The sequence below is a fragment of the Chlorocebus sabaeus genome, chromosome 5, assembly GCF_047675955.1.
Source record: "Chlorocebus sabaeus isolate Y175 chromosome 5, mChlSab1.0.hap1, whole genome shotgun sequence".
Classification (NCBI taxonomy): Eukaryota; Metazoa; Chordata; class Mammalia; order Primates; family Cercopithecidae; genus Chlorocebus; species Chlorocebus sabaeus.
Window position 1 is genome coordinate 10,190,343 of NC_132908.1, and position 21,308 is coordinate 10,211,650.

Consider the following 21,308-nt stretch of genomic DNA (forward strand, 5'->3'; position numbering starts at 1 on the left):
GGCAGGGTTCTCAACCTGTGATATGGTTTGTCTGTGTCCCCACCCAAATCTCAAATTGTAGTTCCCATAATTCCCACATGTCATGGCAGGGACCCGTTGGGAGGTAACTGAATCATGGGGGCAAGTTTTCCTGTACTGTTCTCGTGGTAGTGAATGGGTCTCACGAGATCTGATGGATTTATAAAGGGCAGTTGCCCTGCACACGCTCTCTTGCCTGCCGCCATGTAAGACGTGTCTTTGCTCCTCCTTTGCCTTCTGCAGAGGCTTCCCGAGACACGTGGAATTGTGAGTCCATTAGACCTCGTTTTCTTTATAAATTACCCAGTCTCTGGTATGCCTTTATTAGCAGCATGAGAACAGACCAATATAACCCACTTCTATTGACTCCAGGACCCGGGGTTCTGAGTAAGTGGAAGGAAAGGAAACTTACATTGTCGATGGTGGCAATGAACAGCAAGGCTGCAGAGGTGATGTGGAAGGCGATGATGAAAGCAAGAAGCACCAACATTTTCACAGGGCAGGGTGAGGCGAGGGGTCACGTTTAAAGGCCAGAGTGGGATGTGCTGAAGGGGTTAAGAAAGAGAAATTCAAAATCTGTCAATGACAAAACAAAATTACAATAAAAAATAAGCACCTTTTAGCTGGGTGTGGTGGCTCATGCCTATAATCCTGGAACTTCGGGAGAAGGCAGGAAGATAGCTTGAGCCCAGGAGATTGAGACCAGCTGGGGAAACATAGTAGCCACTGTCTCTAAAAACAATAAAAGAAAATTAGCTGGGTCTCATAGTCATACCTGCAGGCCCAGCTACTTAGGAGGCTGAGGCAGGAAGATTGCTTGAGCCTAGGAGGCTGAGGATGCAGTGAGCCATAATTGCACCACTGCACTCCAGCCTGGGCAACAAAGCAAGGCTCTGTCTCTTAAAAAGAAAAGGCAACATTTCACAGGGTCTTGGAAAAGCAAAAACAGTGGCTCCCCATCTTTACTCGCCTGGAGACTTTACTGGACAAAAGTCTGGCATGAGAGGGGCTGTCTGCTATTGCATTCAGATGACAAATATTCCTTGTGGAGGAGGAGGGTGAGGACTCATTAGAATCCCTAATTCAGAAAAGCATCACGCCTCTTCGGCAGGAAGGAGTGGCTTTGTGTGTGCTAAGATGCTGTTCCTGATTCCCCACGCCCAGAAGCTCATTGAGGATTCCTGATCAGAGCCCCTGCTTCATAATAAAGAAAAAGCTATCACAATACAGAAATATTTCCTAATGATCTGATCATTTATAAAATTAATACCCAGCTGGGCATGGTGGCTTATGCCTGTAATCTCACCACTTCGGGAGACCAAGGCAAGAGGATGTTAATTAAGCCCAGGAGTTTGAGATCAGCTTGGGCAACAGAGCAAAGCTCCATCTCTACAAAACATTTGAAAAACTAGCCTAGTGTGGCATGTGCCTGTGGTCCCAGCTACTTGGTAAACTAAGGCAGAAGGATTGCTTGAGCCCAGGGGGTGGAGGCTGCAATAAACCATGATCTCACCACTGCACACTAGCCTGGGTGACACAGCAAGACCCCATCTCAAAAAAATAAAAATAAAATAAAATAAATATCCACTCAGAAACCATTCTTCTTAATATATATTCCCATTTGAACAACACTGGATCCCAAAAAAATACATTTAATTTTTCCCTCTCTGATCACACAGGAAGACTACATTTCCTGGACTCCCTTGCAGCTAGCGGGGGAACTCGTGACTAATAGGCCAGAACTGCATGGCATGGCCATTTCCAGGCTGATGAAGAGGAGAGCAGGTACTCATGACTAATTCTAACCAATGGGCCAGAACTGCATGACATGGCCATTTTCGGGCTGAAGCAGAGGAGAGCAGGTATGAGTTTTCCATGCTCCCTCTCCCTAAGGAAGTAGCTGGGGATGGTGCAGCCATAGTAGGTTGAAACCTCACATCTTGGACAGATATCATGACTGGGGAATTAATAAGCCTCTGAATGTTAAACCACTGAGACTTCAGGGTAATGCTTTACTTTGGCAGGACAGTTTGAATGATATACAAAGGAAGTAACTGCAAAGTGAAACTGCAAGTGTTACAACAGAACTACAATTGTCCAAAGTTGATGAAAATGTCATGGGAGATCAGATGAAAAGCCACTGAGGGCATGAATACATGAGGACTTGTCTGAGCTGGACAAGTTCCCAATAAATGAGGAAAAAGCATTCAAAAGAATGCTTTAACTATGAAACAATTAAAAGTCACACTGGGGAAAATTGATAAAATCTTTGAGTATATTATAACCATCATCTTGGTCAAGAAAACTCAAATGTCAAGAGAAGATGTCACATCAAATGATCCGGTTGGAAGATGCAACCTCCTAATATCAACACTTGGTTCATTCTTCTTTTACTCCAATAATTTGTGACCAGACAGTTACTAAATTTTTTGGAAAAAAATTAATTTGTAGTTTCATGTTTTGAAGTACTGTGCAAATCAGACCTTTTGTTCACTGTTCACTGGGATGAAATTGTAGCCCCAGTTTTAAACGGATTAATGCACACACGTACACACACACACACACACTGTCTCTCTCTCTCTCTTTTTCTGAACCACTTGAGAGTAAGTTGCCTAAACCATGTAAGTAAGTGCTCTAGTGTGTGTTTCTGAAAAACAAGGACATTTTCTTTCTTTTCTTTTCTTTCTTTTCTTTTTTTCTTTCTTTTTTTTTTTTTTGAGACAGAGTCTCACTCTGTCGCCCAGGCTGGAGTACAGTGGCGTGATCTCGGCTCAGTGCAACCTCCACCTGCCAGGTTCAAGTGAGTCTCCTGCCTCAGCCTCCTGAGTAGACATCCATATTGTGGCATGTATGGGAAAGTATTTTGAGATATTGTAAAGATCCTATCTCTCATGAAACTTTCACTCCGAGTTTAAGCATTCACTGATATTTCTGAAATACGACTTTTTTTGTTTTGTTTTTGAGACAGAGTCTTGCGCTGTTGCCCAGGCTGGAGTGCAGTGGCACAATCTTGGCTCACTGCAACCTCTGCCTCCCGGGTTCAAGTGATTCTCCTGCTTCAGCCTCCTCAGCAGCTGGGACTACAGGCATGTGCTACTACACCCGGCTTATTTTGTATTTTAGTAGAGACGGATTTTCACCATGTTGGCCAGGCTGGTCTCGAACCCTCCACCTCAGGTGATCTGCCTGCCTCGGTCTTCCAAAGTGCTGGGATTACAGACGTGAACCACCATCCCCAGCCTGAAACAGGATCATTTTAAAAGGCGTTTTTCTGGTACCAACTATTCCCCCTCCTCTAGTGGACATGCACTGACTGCACAAACCCTCCACCTTTTCACTGCCAGCTCTCCTCTCCAACCATGCTCATTCTCACCCCCATTATCCCCTCACGGAATGGAACAAGGCTCCTGGGCTCATACAGGGTCCACTCCTTGAGACCTAGGATGCATTAACAATGAGCCAGGAGCTGTATGGCTGCAGAACTCAGTCTGAGAGGTCCTGGCTGTGAGTCTGTGCATCAACAATTAGAAGGACCCAATGAACCAGCTTAGAGATTCTTCTAATTCTTTCAAAAAGGACAAATTCCCCTTTGTTTAGGCCTGCATCATTCTTAGCTGCCATCATATGCTGCTGCCTCCAAAATGATGCATTCCTTCTTTTTTTCTTTTAAATAGATGCCTTTCTGAACCTGGGGGGAAAAAGGGCTCATGTACCATGCTGAATGCCCTGTTACTTTAACATGAGCAGGAATGCCCAAATGCCAACTTCACCAGGGCCATTAACTCCAGGGTGATAATGGCTTCATATGCTGTTCACCTCAGATGATACAAATGTATATGGACATGTAACTAAAACTTTCTAGAAAAAAATGATTTTAACCCATTCTTTCCCAAAGGATGGAATTAAAATGTTATAAGGCATGATTTTGGATAGTGCATTGATAGGGCATTAAGCAACACTGAACCTCATAGTGAAAAAGTCCCCATTCTAATCCTTCAGAGTTCACCAAGGAAAAGACCCAGTTTGGTGCTAGTCAGTCTCCAAATACTTGCTAATTTCTTTTTAACAAAAAGAGAAAGCAGATCTTTGGTTAGAACGTATTTGTAGCTAGAATTTAATAACATCATTTTGAGTTTATTGTATTTATTTGTAACGTTCTTTTTATAAGGAATAAACACCACTTATAGTAGTGATATAAAGTATCATTTTAAAACCAAGTTATTAAAGCTTTAAAAGTGAACAATTCAGGGAAAATGTTATGTAAGTAAAAGGACAGGTGGTCCTCAGTGTCAGCAGAAATCCTCAGGGTGGTTGTCAAATGCTGATGTCTGGGAGGTACTACTGCTTTAAGCTCTGGAAATGGTTTCAATTGGACATTTCAGACATCAGGAACAAGCTTCTACAGAGAAAGGGATACGTTTTAATGAGAAGTCAAGTAAGGTTTCGAGTACAGTGTAAGAGAAATGGTGGCTAGAGGTTGGTTTGAACCACCAGGCACTCTGAAAAATAACAGAGAAGTAAAGGTCTCCTATGACATCTGGAATTCAGATCTCCAGTAAAAACCAAAATGGGGTAGCTCAATTTTAGGACTTGTGAACCCAGGACATTGCTGGTGACTTCACCCGAGGAAGTTATTCACAAGTAGCGGAAATCCCCCGAATGTTTAAGAGGGAATAAAAATAACTCTTTACTCCTGCAACTCTATACCAAAATAAGTCTCCCTTCTGCACCACTATTCCCGACGCCAGTCAGCCACTGCCCTCTTAGGGGCAACCACGCTTCTCAGTTTCCTATGCCTCCTTCCAGAGATATTTACTGCGAGAACACTTATCCTTCACTCCACGTTTCCGTGTGGCGGGAGCTGTACCAGAGTAACACTCCCGGCCTCTTGTCCCGCCCCTCACTCATCCCTTCACACCTGATTGGAGGAAGCGCCACTGTTCGCTTTCTGGATTGGTGGAGCGCATTTATTCAGGCCCCGGTGCAGTGCTTTGCCCTCGACCGCACCTCCTCCTGGGCATGGCTGCTCCCACCGCGCCCCAGTCAACTTTCTTTGGCTGGACAGGCCGAGGGCTAGTAGGGGACAGGAGCGTGGAGTTGGGAGTTCCAGCAAACTCCTTTGGCCACAAGTCTAAGCCCCAACCTCCAACCTAGCTTTTCTAATAATATCCCTCAGAGAACATTCTTTCCCTGTGCCTACGAATACACCTCATTCCTTGAATGGCTGCCTGGTGTTCCGTTGTGCGGCTACACCACAATTTACTTAACTAGTTTCCTATTGGTAGCCATTTAGGTTGCTCCCAGACTTTCTCCTGCTCCATACGGCACTGCCAACGAGCATCCTTCCACTTACTTCTTTGCACACCTTGCATTAATATATTTAAAGATAGATTCCTAGTAGTGAAGGCGCTGAATCAAAGCGTATGTGCATTTATTTTACTTGTAATTTAAACAATTTAATTTACTGCCATGTATACTGGACATTTTTCATACTGTGTCAGCCCTGATCTTCACAGGGTCTTCAGAGGGTATCGAAACCTTTTTTTTTTTTTTTTTTTTGAGATGGCGTCTCGCTCTGTCACCCAGGCTGGAGTGCAGTGGCGCGATATCGGCTCACTGCAACATCCACCTCCTGAGTTCAAGCGATTCTCCTGCCTCGGCCTCCTGAGTAGCCGGGATTACAGGAGTGCACCACCATGTCCACCTAATTTTTGTATTGTTAGTAGAGACAGGGTTTCACTATGTTGGCCAGGCTGGTCTCGAACTCTTAACCTCAGGTGATCCACCAGCCTTGGCGGCCCAGAGCGCTAAGATTACAGGCGTGAGTCACCGTGCCCGACCAAGCATTGGACCAACTCTTAAGCATTTATGTGAGTGGGTGGAGAAGCCTTGATGTTATGTCTTTGACTCCTGACATAAGTTGCCCCCAAGAAATATAATTCTGGTCCCTAGAGACCAGCTTCCCTAGGGATTTTCCAAGTGGTGCTATCTCCTTGCCACCACATACATCCATGTTGCATCCTGCCCTCTCGGATGATACGAAAGAACAAACAGCTCCCGGGGCTGTGTGTCGGATGAAGGCTGGTCCACTAAGCCCAAGGTGGCATCAGAATTAATCCTTGCCATTCACAAAAAGTTATTTTTCCTTTGAAAAGTGTAATAGTAAATACGGATCCATCTCCTTCCCCTACCACACCCCAACCCCTATGCCCGCCCTTGTGCCTGCAGGCTTCAGTGCTCTGCTGCTTTAGGGGAACTAGTCTTGGTTCCCGGAACACAGTTCCCTGGAGCAGTCTCTCCGTTTCACCCTCAGCTGGCTCTCTGGCATTGTCTGGGTCTTAATTCAAACATCACCTCCCCAGAAAAGCGCCCCTGAGCATACCATGTAAAGTAACCATGCCCCCTCCAGCATAATTTAGCCCATCCCCCTAGTTTATTTTCTTTGGTGGATTGGCATGGTCTGAAAGCATCTTATTTGTTCAGTTGTTTATTGTCTCTCCCCCTCTGATAGCTATTTGCTATCATTGTCCAGTTCTAGAAATGTAGAGCTATAAAGGCCCTTGGAAAACTCAAAGCCCTATTGTCCAGGGGCATTAACAGAAACCAAGGAGGGCCAAGAATTGCTCCATCTCACAGCAAAGCACGAACAAGGTCAGGACTAGACCAGGGTCTCCTGGCTACTACTCCAATCACCCTATCTCAGTGGGAGACACCTCAGAAGGCCCATGACAATCTTTCAAGAGTCAATGATATTCCCCAAAAGCCTCTGCCACTTTGAAGCATAACTTTTGCTATGGAATACAAACTGCTTTTTTCCTTCTTCAATTTGTTCAGGGGCCACGCAGCACATTCCAAAAGGCCACCTGAGTTTTGGCATTTACCCACCTGAAGGTAGGAGACTGCACTAGATGAAATATTCAAGCTTCTATGTAGAAATCAAAGTCCTATGATTTGCAGAACTTCTCTTTTAAAAATGTTTTGATCTACATAAAATGATGATTTTTTAAAGAAGATAATAGAACCAAAAGGCATATGGTGAAAAAACAGTCTTCTGTCAAACCCCTGTCCTACAACCTGGAAGCAGTCACTTTTTTTTTTTTTTTTTTTAAGATGGAGTTTCCGTTTTTCTTCCCGGGCTGGAGTGCAATGGAGCGATCTCAGCTCACCACAACCTCTGCCTCCCGAGTCCAAGTGATTCTCATGCCTCAGCCTCCCGAGTAGCTGAGATTACAGGCATGCACCACCACGCCTGGCTAATTCTGTATTTTTAGTAGAGACGGGGTTTCTCCATGTTGGTCAGGCTGGTCTTGAACTCCCTATCTCAGGTGATCCTCCTGCCTCAGTCTCCCAAAGTGCTGAGATTACAGGCACGAGCCACCACACCTGGCCAAAGCAATCACTTTTAATCTTTTCAGGTGTTTCTACTCTACTTCCCATCTCCATATTTCCAAACAATATTCATGAACTTCTATTTCCTGGTTAACTTAATTATTCACTTCCTGCTCAGGGAAAAGTTTCTCTTTTCCACCATAATTTGCCCCCCATGTGCCTCCTTCCATCACCTGAATACAGTCTACATTTAGATCAATAATTTGTCATTTACATGATTGCTATATAAATATTGTACTCTACAGAGCCAAATAGTGTACTATGATTGCACTTTTCCTTGAAAAACTCCTTTTCCCCTAGCATTTCCAGTTTCCTTCCTTCTTTCTTCCTTCTGTCTTTCCTTCCTCTCTGTGGTTCCACCTATTTTCCATATTGCTTCAGTTCCTTCCAATTTTTTTTTTTTTTTTTTTAATAATTTCAAGTCTTCTGTTGCTGAACCCCTTTGTTTACAAGCCTGTGGTTGGCCTGATTCTTCGCAGTGCACATTCTCCAGCCAGTCTCTCTCCTGACTCTGCTTTTCCCTGCTGCCTGCCAGGTGCAGCCTCAGCAACTGCTGCTGTCACAGGACAAGTAGGACAAGGAATCCAAGTGTGGCACTTTTCAGGGAAGACAGCAAATTCACTTCTAACTGTGGGCAGGACACAGGGGTTCAACATAACCCCACGATGAGTAGGTGATAAGGCAGATCCCTGGGGAAGGGGTGCCCATAGGGGTCATGCCACATAAAAACGAGACTCTTCATGATTAAACGTAAGGTTCAGCTTACACAACACATCCTGCATGGGGTTTTCATGTCAACCTTATGATGCTGGCAGAACAAGGTATCATTATCCCCATTTTACAGGTGAGAAACCAAGGCTCCTAATGGCTCTGGGTGATTTGCCAAAATTCACAGGACTGGAACTCACTAGTTTTCCAGTTCCAAATACAGGGCATTTTTCTACGACTCTCTTTCCTACTCACATGCTTAGGGCCTGGTGAAAACCACACAGCAGCCTAACTAAGATCAGGAGAGAGGGCGCAAGGCAATGTCAAATCATCTCTGTGCCCACTGAGCTTTGTACCAGACAGGAGGAATGTGTCAAGGTAGCCTCTCTCTGCACTGGCCCGTTCGCTAAGGTTGAGGGATGACTGGGCTAATTAAAAGAGGGCCTGAATAAGAACCATGCTTTAGGCTGGGTACAGCGGCTCATGCCTATAATCTCAGCACTTTGGGAGGCCAAGGTGGGTGGATCGCTTGAGGCCAGGAGTTCGAGACCAGCCTGGCCAACATGGCGAAACCCTGTCTCTACTAAAAATACAAATATTATCCAGGCGTGGTGGCAGGTGCCTATCATCCCAGCTACTCGTGAGGCTGAGGCATGAGAACGGCCTGAACCTGGGAGGCAGAAGTTGTATTGAGCCGAGATCCCACTGCTGCACTCCCGCCTGAGTGACGGAGTGAGACTCCGTCTCAAAAAAAACCCCAGAAAGCAAACATACAAAAAAAAAAAAAAAACATGCTTTAGGCTGCATAGGGTTGGCTGCATTTTTCATCCTGTTAGCTCACTGGCCAAGCTGAAGCGCTTGCTGTCTTTATTGATCTAACTTTGAGACTGGTTTGGATTATGAATAAAGTTTTTCCTTGATATCTAAAAGGAACTAAGCACATGTGGTAGAATGGGTTCAATTCTGTTTTCGAAATTAATTTCTAAATGAATCACTTTTTCTGAGTATCCAGAAACTCGGTGAGGTGGATCTCACTGAGTACACTAAATGGCCTGGATGCCCCAACCTTGATTCGATGCATCGTAGGTACCATGGTAAGCTGTCTTCACATTCAAGACCTGAATACTCCCCATAAACACCCATAAAAATACGCATAAAAATAATCACATAAAATAATACAGAACACAGGAAAGTACAACTTCAGACTTAAATTTCTTTTTAAAGGAAAAAGAACCCATAACCAGGGTAGAAGAAGAGCAAATGGGTTTTTCAAGCTGCAACAAGCATCCTCCGGGCATCAGAACTGGAGAGAGTGGGGCTGTGGAGGAGGAACAAGAGGGAGGAGAAAGGGGTGAGACACTGGGAAGTGTGGGTGGTGTTATGGAAATTCTGCACACAAAGTGGAATATTTGTGGCTCAGTGAGTTTCAAGGTTTTTTTTTTTTTTAAAAAAAAAAAAAACAGGATCTCTCTCTCTCGCCCAGGCTGGAGTGCAGTGGCTCAAACATTGCTCACAGCAACCTCGAACTTTTGGGCTCAAGCGATCCTCCTGCCTTAGCCTCCCCAGTAGCTGGGACTACAGCTGTGCACCACCATGCCTGCCTAATTTTATTTTTTGTAGAAATGGAGTCTTGCTGTGTTGCCCAGGCTGGTCTCAAACTCCTGGCCTCAAGCCATCCTCCCACCTTGGCCTCCCAAAGTGCTGGGATCACAGGCATGAGCCACAGTGCCCAGCTGGAGTTTCAAGTTCTATAGTTTGACAGGAAGAAGGATAGTGCTCCCAGAAATGTCCATCCTGACCCCAGATAACAAAGAGAATTATCCTCACTGTTTCCTAAGTAGAGGTGCCGTCCTGCTATACCTTAGTCCAGTGTTTGCTTAAAGTGTGTGTGTGTGTCGCACGTCTAGCTCCGGGTGTGGAGAAACACAAACAACCGTCTGGAGGCTCACTGGCCCCTCCTCTTCCAGAAGCAACATTTGGTTTGCTTTTGCTTGTGGAAAGTCACTATGAGGGTCTCGTGGATAAATAAAAGTCTGTGGGATCTGCCCAAGGACAGGGTAAGGGTCCACTCTTGTCCTCTTCTTCATAACAACACAAATCTCCACCCGTGAGCCCCAGCCCCTGCCTGCTGTTGCCAAAGGAAGTCACTTTGGCACATGCTCCCTTACGTGCCAGGGAACAAGAGTCAGAGAGCCCAGTTGGCTTCCCGTGGAGGGAGAACGTGCTGTTAAGATGACCACTCCGTCCGCCCAACTCCATTCCCACCCTCGGGAGTTCTTCCTACTATTTAAACCACAGCCGATTCCCAGCCTGAGTTGGAGCCTTTTCCCGGAACTGTAGGCAAGAGGACAATCCCGAGGTGTGGAACCTTTCCATACAGACCTGAGATGTTTGGCGTCTGGAGGTCCGAGGCAATCTCCCAACTCAGAAGTGTTCCACCCACAGCTCCTGCTCCAACGGCCAGGAAGGCTCTGGCCCAGAACCCTGGGGAGGGCCGGGCTGGTGAGCAGTCACCCAGGCCACCCTGCAATGACTCCCAGGCCTGCTCCGGGGCTGGTGGTTCAACCCCAGGCTGGCCAAAACCCAGGCCCCTCCCACTGCCCAGAGCACTCCGAGGGGACGGTGGCTTTGGCCTCTGTTTTCAGGAAGGCAGAGGTCAGCCCAGCCTTCTGCCCTAGTATCTGGACACCTGCCAGCCAGGAATATTCAGGCGTCCGAGATGTTATGGGGAAAGAGGAAGCCCATTTACCCTGGGCCGCCCAGCTCCATGCTCACTGTGGCTGGAGCTCTGGGCACAAAGTCAGCATTTGGCTCTCTCCGGAAATGGCAACAGGCGGGACACTGGAATTTGGCAGTGCCCCAGGGCAGAAGTCACTGAGGATCATTCTGTCTGCGCAGCCCTGGGTCTTCCAATCTCTTGGAATAATAACAACCACAATTGCAACAATAATGATAGCCAACATTTGTTGCCTAGTGTGTCCCAGGCACAGTTCCAAGCCCTTTTGCCTGGATTAATTTATTCATTATTCACCAAAACACTATGATGAAGGTGTTTTAATTAGCCTTGCTTTATTTTTATTTTTTTGAGACAGAGTCTCGCTGTGTTGCCCGGGCTGGAGTGCTGTGGTGCGATCTCAGCTCACTGTAACCTTCATCTTCCAGGTTCAAGCAATTCTCCTGCCTCAGCCTCCCGAGTAGCTGGGATTACAGGCACCTGCCACCATGCCCGGCTAATTTTTGTACTTTTAGTAGAGACAGAGTATCACCATGTTGGCCGGGCAGGTCTTGAACTCCTGACCTCATGTAATCTGCCTGCCTCGGCCTCCCAAAGTGCTGGGCTTACAGACATGAGCCGCCGTGCCCAGCAGCCTTGTTTTACAGGTAAAGAAAATAAGGCCTAGAGAGGTTAGACAACTTCCCCAATGTCACACAGCTAGTAAAAGCTGGAGCTAGCATCTGAACCCAAGCAGCCTGGCACCAGACAAACCATTATGTAGCCCACTTGAATCTGAATTTCCCTTCCCTTTTGGGCTCCTGTTACTTTAAGAGCTGATCAGGGATCTAGCCAAAGTCCTAGGCCCACACACGTAGCTTCAGATGCTGGCCACTGCTAAGTTGTTCCTCCAGGTCCCACATCCTGGGAACATGTTTTGCAAAGCACACTGGGGACAAGGGAAGCAGAGAACACAGGTCATCCCTGAGTCCTCCAGGCTGACGGCTCTTCCCACCACTGCATGCAGGGCAGACACCTGTCAGTGAGGGGACAGTCCTGTCAGAAGGACGGGCAAGGACTACGATCCACTTTGTGGGTGAGAAATCAAAGTTAAGGAGTTTGTTCACATCATCCACTTTGCAGGTGGCAGAGCCAGAGCTCTAATCCCAGCCTTCTGATCACTGCCCCATTGCCCGTTCTTTAAAAATGAATTTATTCACCCAGCATTTATTGAGCACCTGGTATGTACTAGGCATGAGTAAGGCATGCTCTGTGTGCCTTGGGACTTCTGGGTCCCTAAAGGGCAAGGGTGTATAAACGGACGGACATGACGTGATGGCACGCGATGGGAGACACTTGGGGTGGGAGCAGCATCAGAAGCTTCATGGAAGAAGCGACACCTGAGCTGGGTCTCTAACGATGGGCAGAGTGGTGGGGAGAGGGTGTCACAGGCAAGGAGTTCAGGATACCCCACGGTGCAGAGTGGCACACTTGGGAGGAGAGCATGTGCTGGGCTGGGCCCCAAGATGGCCAGGACTGTCCACTGAGCAAGAAGTTTAAGGGCCTTGGAGACCACACGAAGGAGAGCGAATGTTATCCTGGAGCCCATGGGGGCTGGGGAAGCTTTGTAAGCAGAAAGGCATGATCTACTTCTAGAAGAAAACCATTCCACATTCAGAAGGATGGAGTAGCAGGAGGCAAATGTGGGGAAGCTGTTGCAGCAGCCCTGTTGAGAAATGATGAGGGTAGCAAATGAGGTGGGAACAGAGGGGTGGGCAGAAGGGAGGGAGCAGAGAGCGCTTCCAGAAGCAGAAGCAACAGGACTTGATGATGGGCTGGGGAACGGGGCAAGGATTCTAGTGCCATGATCTGCACTGGGACGAGGAGCAGAAAGAGCATGTTTGAAGGATGAGGGAAACAGTTCATTTGGTTTTAGAAATTGGTGACATGGTAGAAATGTGTTCAGGTGGTTGAAAATATAGTCAGGACTGTCACTCAGGAGAAAACGAGTTGGAAAAAGGAATGCTGGTGTCATGGGTACACAGATGGCAGACAAAGCCACTGGTAATCCTGTCCAGGGAGATGAGAAATCCTGCCCAGGGAGAAAGCATTAAGGGAGAAGAAAGGATGGAAGAGAGAAAGCCAGAGAAGGAGACGGAGGAGTGGGCACAGAGGTGGGAGGACAACCAAGAGCACATGGCAGGACCCAGAAGCCAAGAGAGAAAAGACTAGAAACATTGGACAAGGAGGGAGAATTAGCTCATTGGCCGACTCGGCAACCACAATTTTAGAGAAGTGAACTAAAGCCCTTTATTTTTCTCCCTGTAGCATCTCTCAGGGCCTGATGTTACCCTGTAGTTGTTTACTTGGATATTACGTATCTGCCTGCTACAGTGTCAGGCGCCTGGCAGGTTTTTGCAGGACAGTATTCCCAGCACTTAGAACACGCCTTCCTTATAGATGGTGCTCAGCGAATATGTGTTGAATGAATGACTAAAGGAGTCAGATTTCAAGGAGCTAAAGGGCTAATAACAAGTCAAAACATAAAGCTAGATTTTTCTTTAAAATCTGGCAATAAAAGGAGAAAAAAAGGTTTATCCAGGGCCTAGAGTCTCTTCTCATAGAGGAAACTCCAGGCACAGATGGCTTCATGGGTGAATTCTGCTAAACACTTAATGCAGAATAATATCAACTCTAAACAAACTGTTCCAAGAAATTGAAGAGAAGTGGACACCCCCAACTTATTCTGTGAAGCCAGCATTGCCTTGATTCCAAAACCAGACAAAGACATTACACAAGAAAGGGAAAGACAGACCAATAGCCCACATGTGCACAAGTGAAAAAAATTTAAACAAAATTTTAGCAGATCAAATCTTCCCATCAAGAGGTGCAATCTATTTCTCCACCTGCTGAGGACCAGCTGGCCTTGTGATTTTTTTTTAATCAATAAAAGGTGGCATAAGTGTGACATTGTGCCAATTCTGAGCCAAAGCCTCAAGAAGCCTCATGCATGTCCTCTCTCTCTCTCTGTCCAGTAATTGTGTGAACAAGCCCAGGCTGGTCTGCTGGAAGGTAAGATACCACTTGGAAGACAGACAAGTGAAGGACACTTTGGGGAAGGACACCCTAGACCAGTCAGCCCCCAGCTGACCCAGTAGCTGACCACAGACACATGAATAAGCCCAGCTGAGATCAGAAAAACCACCCGGCTGAGCTTAGCCCAAATTCCCCACCTACAGAATCATGAACAAAATCAATGTTTTCTATTTTAAGCCATTACATTCTGGGGTGGTTTGTTACCCAGCAAGAGCTAACTGATACAGTGGAGATGCCGCTTGATTAGATTCAGAGTTCCTCAAGGACAGAAACCATGACTCACTGACCTTCCCCAATGCCCAAGGTTGCTCAGCAAATACTTGTTAAATGTTTGCTAGTTTGTGCAGCTTTCACAGAGCAGCTAATAACTGCCATCCTGCCAATGACTTCTGCCTGACCCTGTCAATTAAAGAGCTCACTGCTGGCTGCTGTCATCCAAGGAGCTCCTATAATTACACCACCCAGTAAAACCACACTGCAGCCCAGAGAGGGTTAATGATATACCTACAGGCACACAGCATATCAGCGTGAGAGTTAGGTTGATATGGATTACGTTGCTCGGCGTGAGGCGGGTGTCAAATACAAGGTGTTCCCTGGCCTCACACCCATTAATTTAGGACTATTCTTTCCTTCACAGAGCACCTTGTCTTGGTGACTCTCAAGTAATCCCCAGGCCCATCAGTCACTCTTGGTTTAACAGTTTTTCCTCTTTCTTTTTCCTTTTTTTTTTTGAGATGGAGTCTCACTCTGTCACCCAGGCTGGAGTGCAGTGGCACAATCTCAGCTCACTGCAACCTTTATGTCCTGCATTCAAGCGATTTTCCTGCCTCAGTCTCCCAAGTAGCTGGAACTACAGGCACGCACCACCACATCCAGCTAATTTTTGTATTTTCAGTAGAGATGCGGTTTCACCATGTTGGCCAGGCTGTTCTCAAACTCCTGACCTCAAATGATCCACCCGACTTGGTCTCCCAAAGTGCTCGGATTATAAGCATGAACCCAGCCACTTTTTCCTCTTTCATAAGTGACAAGATGTATCATTTTTATAGATGGATCTTTGCTGGCGAGTTAAAGACTGTGCATCACTATCAACAACTCAGCCAGGCCCAAGGAGTCTCAAGATTAGGAAACCAGGGCCTCACCTGGTTAACCAGGAAGTTAACACAGGAAGGAGCCACAGGGTAGAACATGAACAGGAAGTAATTTGAGTGAAATGAGGTAAGAGCACAGACTTAAGCCAGACTGACTGGATTGTAGACTAGCAACTTAACCACTCAGTGTCCCTATTTCTCCTCTTACCTCTAAAGTGGGGATGACATTGGTATCCCTACCCCCTGAACTGTTGGGAGATAATGAAGTGAAAGTAGTTAGAACAGCATCTGGCATGTAGCAAATGCTATGAAGTGTTACTGACACAGGGCAGGCGAGCCCCCAAATTGGGGCTTCACCCAGGAGGGTTCTTGGCTTCACCCAGGACAGAATTCAAGGGTGAACCAGTGGTGTTAGCAACTTTTATTGAAGTGGCAGTGTACAACAGCAACAGAGGGACTGCTCCTTGGGGAGCAGGGCTACCCCATAGGCAGTATGCCTGGAGGTAGTTCACTGCTTTTAAGTGTATGCAAATTAGGTGGTGGGTTATGCATAAATTTCTAGGAAAAATGAGGCATCAGGCAGTTGCCATAGAAACATGCAGTCACTTCTGCATGGACATGTCTTACGGTGGCCAGGTGCAGTGGCTCACGCCTGTAATCCCAATACTCTGTTAGGTTGAGGTGGGTGGATCACCTGAGGTCAGGAGTTTGAGACCAGCCTGGCCAACCTGGTGAAACCTTGTCTCTCCTAAAAATACAAAAATTAGCTGCGCGTGGTGGCAGGCACCTGTAATCCCAGCTATTCGGGAGGCTGAGGCAGGAGAATCGCTTGAACCTGGGAGGTGGAGGCTGCAGTGAGCCAAGATTGTGCCACTGCACTTCAGCCTGGGCGACAAAGTGAGACTTTGTCTCAAAAAAAAAAAAAAAAAAAAGGTACTTCTGCCCTGTCCCTATTTTAGCTAGTGTGGTGGTCTGATGTGTGAGCCCTACCTCCCAGTCCCATCTCCTGCCTCATTACCAATCGTCGCCAGCATCGTAGTCAATGACTTTGTCATAGAACAGACACCCCCAGGCCTTTTTCTTCCCCAGAAAGCTAGTGTTCTCTCCTCCCATCGACTACCACCATTCTCAGAAAGGAAGCCACCAAATGGAAATAAACCACCAGGGCAGCCTCCAGGAGGGAAGGAAATGCAAACAGGGAGCGCGAAGCATGTGGACAAGTAGGGGACATTTCAGGCACTGTCCCAGCGAATCTTATGTCGACGTTTCCCCAAATCTGCCATTCCTGCTTAGCTTATTCACTTTTTAAACTTTTATTTTTATAAAAGGAAACCTTATATCACAACTGAGATGGAAAGTCAGCATCACCTGCCATAAATAGAAGGTGCTGGAAAAAATAAATACAATGAAAACAAAACATTGTTATTAAATTCCAGCTCCAAGCTCTTGCTGCTCAAAAGCTCCAAGTCCAAGGCTGGGTTTCTATTTCTTTGCTAAAACAGGATGTCACACATGTTTGGGAACTTTTAAAGACATATTCGCACAAAACTGAGATTTCCTCTTTGAAGAGGTGAAAGAAAATTTAAAAGGGAGTGATTTGAAAGGTATTCTATGTTACTTAATGTTATGTGTCTGGTCCAACAAAAGCATCTCAGATAGTTCACTTAATACGTCAACTTGTCTGGGTCACGGTGTTTCTATGAAGGTGTTCTGGGATAAGATTCACATTCGAATCAGTGAACTCTGAGTCAAGCAGACTGCCCTCCCTAACGGGATGGGCCTCATCCAATCACTTGAAGGCCTGGTAGAACAAAAGGCCGACTTCCTCCGAACAAGACGGAATTCTGCCAGCAAATGACCTTCAGACTTGGGGTCAAGGGAGGGCCAGCAGATTTTGAACTTGCCAGCCTCCATAATCCCATGAGCCAATTCCCTAAAACAAACTCTCTCTGTAAATATATATGCACCCCTTTGGTTTCTCTGCAGAACACTGACTAATACAGCATCACTCTCTCAGGATACCCAGGCCATATGGACTCAGCAACCTGAGAGCTGGAAGGTTGAGCCCCTCAACTGGGGACTTGAGGTGGGGAGGGATCCAACAGGAAGTGATACCACCATGAAAAATTTGACACCAGGGCAGACACTGAGCCAGCACCATGGGAAGTCATTCCCATGAACTTGGAATCCCACAATAACATTTCCCTGCTAGCATGCCTAGGGGGCTATGAGGTGACCATGCTGGAAACAAAGGCAACCTCTCAACCTCTTGCCCGTCCCGCTGGAGTGCTTCTGATGATGTTGCATCTGCTCAATGACATTGTCCGGCTGTGCAATTGGGAAACCGACTCAACACAATGGGAATCACGCACTCATGCAGTCTCAGCTGAAAGGCGCTGGTGTGATCATGAGAACACCCCACCCCCAGCCTCTGCCTGGATTATTTTTCTAGCATCCAGTTTCCATCGGAACATGCCCCGAGACTGGGGACCTCACCATTGCCAAGACCACATCTGATTACTGGACCCTAAGTTCCAGAACAAGGGTTCCCAAACTTCAGTCATTTATCTACCACCTTCTCGAGTACAGCTGGAAGATTTTCCTTCATAATTGTCCTTGAATCAACCCACTTTCTAACATAAATACATGTATTTTAAAAAGAAATCTTTTGGCTCCCTGGGAATGGAAAATCAGCATCACTTGCCATAAATAGAAATTAATTGTGACAATAAATACCCCCTACCCCCAAAGTTCACAAATTCTGGTTCAAAGCTATTCCCTGCCATAGGAACTAAGCCGCAGACCTGCTCTAAGTTAAAGAAGGGAAACTAGACTTAAAGAGGCACTAAACACCTTAGCCTTAGCCAAGATTCCCCCTTGATGGAATCCGAAGAACTGAAAGAGAACTGAAAAGGGAATTGCTTTCCCACTGAGTGATTTAATGTCACTTAATGACAGAGCCACCTAAAATCACCCCAGTATCATGAATCCCACTGTGTAGAAAACAGCATTAAACAGGGATCTCTCTTCCATTGATTCCAGTTCTGTCTTCAGTGGTCTCCAACCAGGAAGCCACAAAGCGGGTGCCCTCACTTCCTTCCACCTCACCCAGCCCACTGCCCTGGGCCCAGCCTGTCCCAGAAGCTCTGGCAGGGCCTAGCTTAGACCCAGGAGCCCTGGCCTCTAGGAACCTGGTCTAGACCTATAAGAATTTCCCCACTGGAAGCTTCCTGTGAGCTAGGCATCAGCACAGGCCTTAAATTAAAACCTAGGGAAGCAGAGAAGTCGACCCCTCACAGACGGCTGGTGGGAAGATAAAATGGTGCAGTCACCCTGTGCCTCTTCAATTTCCCTCCTAGATATACACCCAAGAGAAATGAAAACAGACGTCCACAAACAGCTTGCACATGAACGTTTATAGCATTATTCACAACTGCCAAAAGATGGAAACAACTCACACATCCGTCAACAGATGAATAGATAAATAGGATATGTACATCCATGCAATGAAGTATTAGCCATAAAAAGGAACAAAGCACTGATCCACGCCACAACGTGGATGAACCTTGAAAATATTATGCTAAGTCAGCTGGGGGTGGTGGCTCACACCTGTAATCCTAGCACTTTGGGAGGCCGAGGCAGGTAGATCACAAGGTCAGGAGTTTGAGACCAGCCTGGCTAATATGGTGAAACCCGGTCTCCACTAAAAACACAAGAATTAGCCAGGTATGGTGGCGGGCGCCTGTAGTTCCAGCTACTCTGGAGGCTGAGGCAGGAGAATCGCTTAAACCCAGGAGGCAGAGGTTGCAGTGAGCCAAAACTGCGCCACTGCACTCTGGCCTGGGCGACAGAGTGAGACTCTCCGTCTCAAAAAAACCAAAAAAAAAAACATAAACAAACAAACAAAAAGAAAATATTATGCTAAGTGAAAGAAGTCAAGCACAAAAGGCCACATATTCTATGATTCTATTTAGATGAACTGTCCAGAAGAGACAAAACCATAGAAAGAAAGTAGATTTGGCCGGGTGCGGTGGCTCATGCCTGTAATCCCAGCACTTTGGGAGGCTGAGGTGGGCAGACCACGAGGTCAGGAGATTGAGACTATCCTGGCTAACACGGTGAAACCCCATCTCTACTAAAAATACAAAAAAACTAGCCAGGTGTGGCAGCAGGCGCCTGTAGTCCCAGCTACTCGGGAGGCTGAGGCAGGAGAATGGCGTGAACCCGGGAGGTGGAGCTTGCAGTGAGCCGAGATCACCCCACTGCACTCCAGCCTGGGTGACAGAGCAAGACTCCGTCTCAAAAAAAAAAAAAAAAAGAAAAGAAAAGACAGAAAGTGGATTCTTGGCTGATTAGAACTGAAGGAGGATAGGAAAATGGGGAAGTGATATCTAAAATGTATACAATTTCTTTCTGAGGTGATGAAAATATTCTAAAATTGTGGTGATAGTCGCATGTATCTGTGAATACACGAAAATATGACAAATAGTACACTTTCAGAAACTCATTAAACAGGCCAGGTACAGTGGCTCACACCTATAATCCCAACACTTTGGGAGGCAGAGGTGGGGGGATAGCTTGAAGCCAGAAGTTTGAGACCACCCCAGGCAACAGAGCAAGATCCCATCTCTACAAAATCAAAAAATTAGTCAGGTGTGGTGGCACACACCTGGAGTCCCAGAGACTCAGGAGGCGGAGGCAGAAGGGTTGCATGAACCCAGGAGTTGGAGGCTGCAGTGAGCTATGATTAAGCCACTGTACTCCAGCCTGGGCAACAGAGCAAGACCCTGTCAAAACAACAAAAACAAAAACAAACAAAAACCCTCCTTAAACAAAGTTTTTAAAAACCAGGAAATTCTGAGTTCACTGGAAGCTGGTATTTAAAGGCCTCTGTCCCCCGGGTCTAATGGAAGAAGGACAGCCTCTGTTGCCTCTGCTGTGTGAGGGAAGGTGGAAACCATGGGTCAGGAGCCAGAGTGTTGAGTTGGAAAGGGCTGGTCTGGGCTGGGAACCCTCTCAACCCTCAGACCATGCCACAGCAACAGCTGATCAGCTACCCTCCAGGGCCTGGGACAGCATTAAACAGGGATCTCTCTTCCATTGATTCCAGTTCTGTCTTCAGTGGTCTCCAACCAGGAAGCCAGTTCTCCACTTCTCTGAATGCCCCAAGAGGTGGGGCATATGTGTCCCCATTTTCCCAGGTGGCTACCTGTCCATCAGGGTGTTTGCTGAGTATACAGACCATGCAAGGCTCTTTGCAGGCACTATGGGAGGACAGAAAGACACGGACCACAGGGTCCCAGCCCTCACAGAGAGCTAAAAAAAACTGTGAGGTTGGTTTCATGCCTCAAATCAGTGCCCCTTCTTTTTTCCCAAGAAACCAAGCTCACCTCCCACCCCTCAGAGTAGTGGGACCTTTGCATGTGCAGATCCCTCTTTCTGGAACGTTCTTAGATCTTGATGTAACTGACTTCTTCTCTTCATTCAGCCCCAACTCCTCAGTCAGCAGAGAAGCCTCCCCGACTTCTCTGGTCTATGTGACCTGCCTGTCTTCAGCTCCTGAATCACTAAACATTACATGCTATTTTCTTATTTATCTCTGTGCACTTCTTTTTTCTGTCTTGCCTCTCTGGAGTGGAAGCTCCCAGCGGGCAGGGATTTATGTCTGTCTCATCACTGCTCTGTCCCAGTGCCCAGCACAGTGCCTGGCCCACAGCAGATACTGAAGTCATTATCAGTGGAGCGAGGAATGCTGTTTTCAGGAGCGCTCTCCTCCCCATGCCAGGTCTCGTCAAGAAGCCTCAAGCCTCGAGATGACAGTATAGCATTCTCTTCCCACGGCCTCCAGCTCTCTGACTATCCTCTGAGGGCAGGGAGCATGAATAATTCCATGGCTGATGATCTGCTTGGAAACTGTGGTAAAAACACAATAAGGATGCTTGAGGCAGGGGGAGTAGGGGCTCAGATCAGGCTCTGGAACACACGAGGGTGGGAGAGCCAGGCATTCGGTCCACAGCCCAGGGAGGGCCAGGAAACTCAAGGTAAGGCCAGGTGTGGACGGTCAAGTCCAAGGTGGGGCTTTAGCAGGACGGGACACTGGCTCTCCAGGAGCCCTAAGACCTCCTGAGGAAAAGGCAAAGTGGAGAGACTTGGGTTTCCCCATAGAGGACTGCCAGGGCCCTAACACCCTCACACAGCAAAACAAAGCTCTTCTTGATTTATATCCTACCATGGTTGTACATGGACTCCCGCTGTGTGCAGCATGAAATACCGCAACAGCAAGGGGAAACGGA

The 21,308-nt window shown here is 46.9% G+C and overlaps 1 protein-coding gene across 2 annotated transcripts in view; it reads right to left on the reverse strand.

The window, feature by feature from the left end:
- Positions 1-21,308, reverse strand: part of EMP2 (epithelial membrane protein 2) — a 53,725-nt gene that overhangs the window by 18,513 nt on the left and 13,904 nt on the right. The window contains exons 1-2 of one of the 2 annotated variants that reach the window (XM_007985490.3): positions 10,498-10,644; positions 431-563 (exon numbers count right to left, since the gene is read on the reverse strand). In XM_007985490.3, coding sequence (XP_007983681.1) covers positions 431-508 — 78 coding nt within the window. In that variant the 5' untranslated portion in view covers positions 509-563; positions 10,498-10,644. Of the gene's footprint in view, positions 1-430; positions 564-10,497; positions 10,645-21,308 lie in introns of those variants that run through there. The other variant, XM_007985484.3, reaches the window with a different exon arrangement.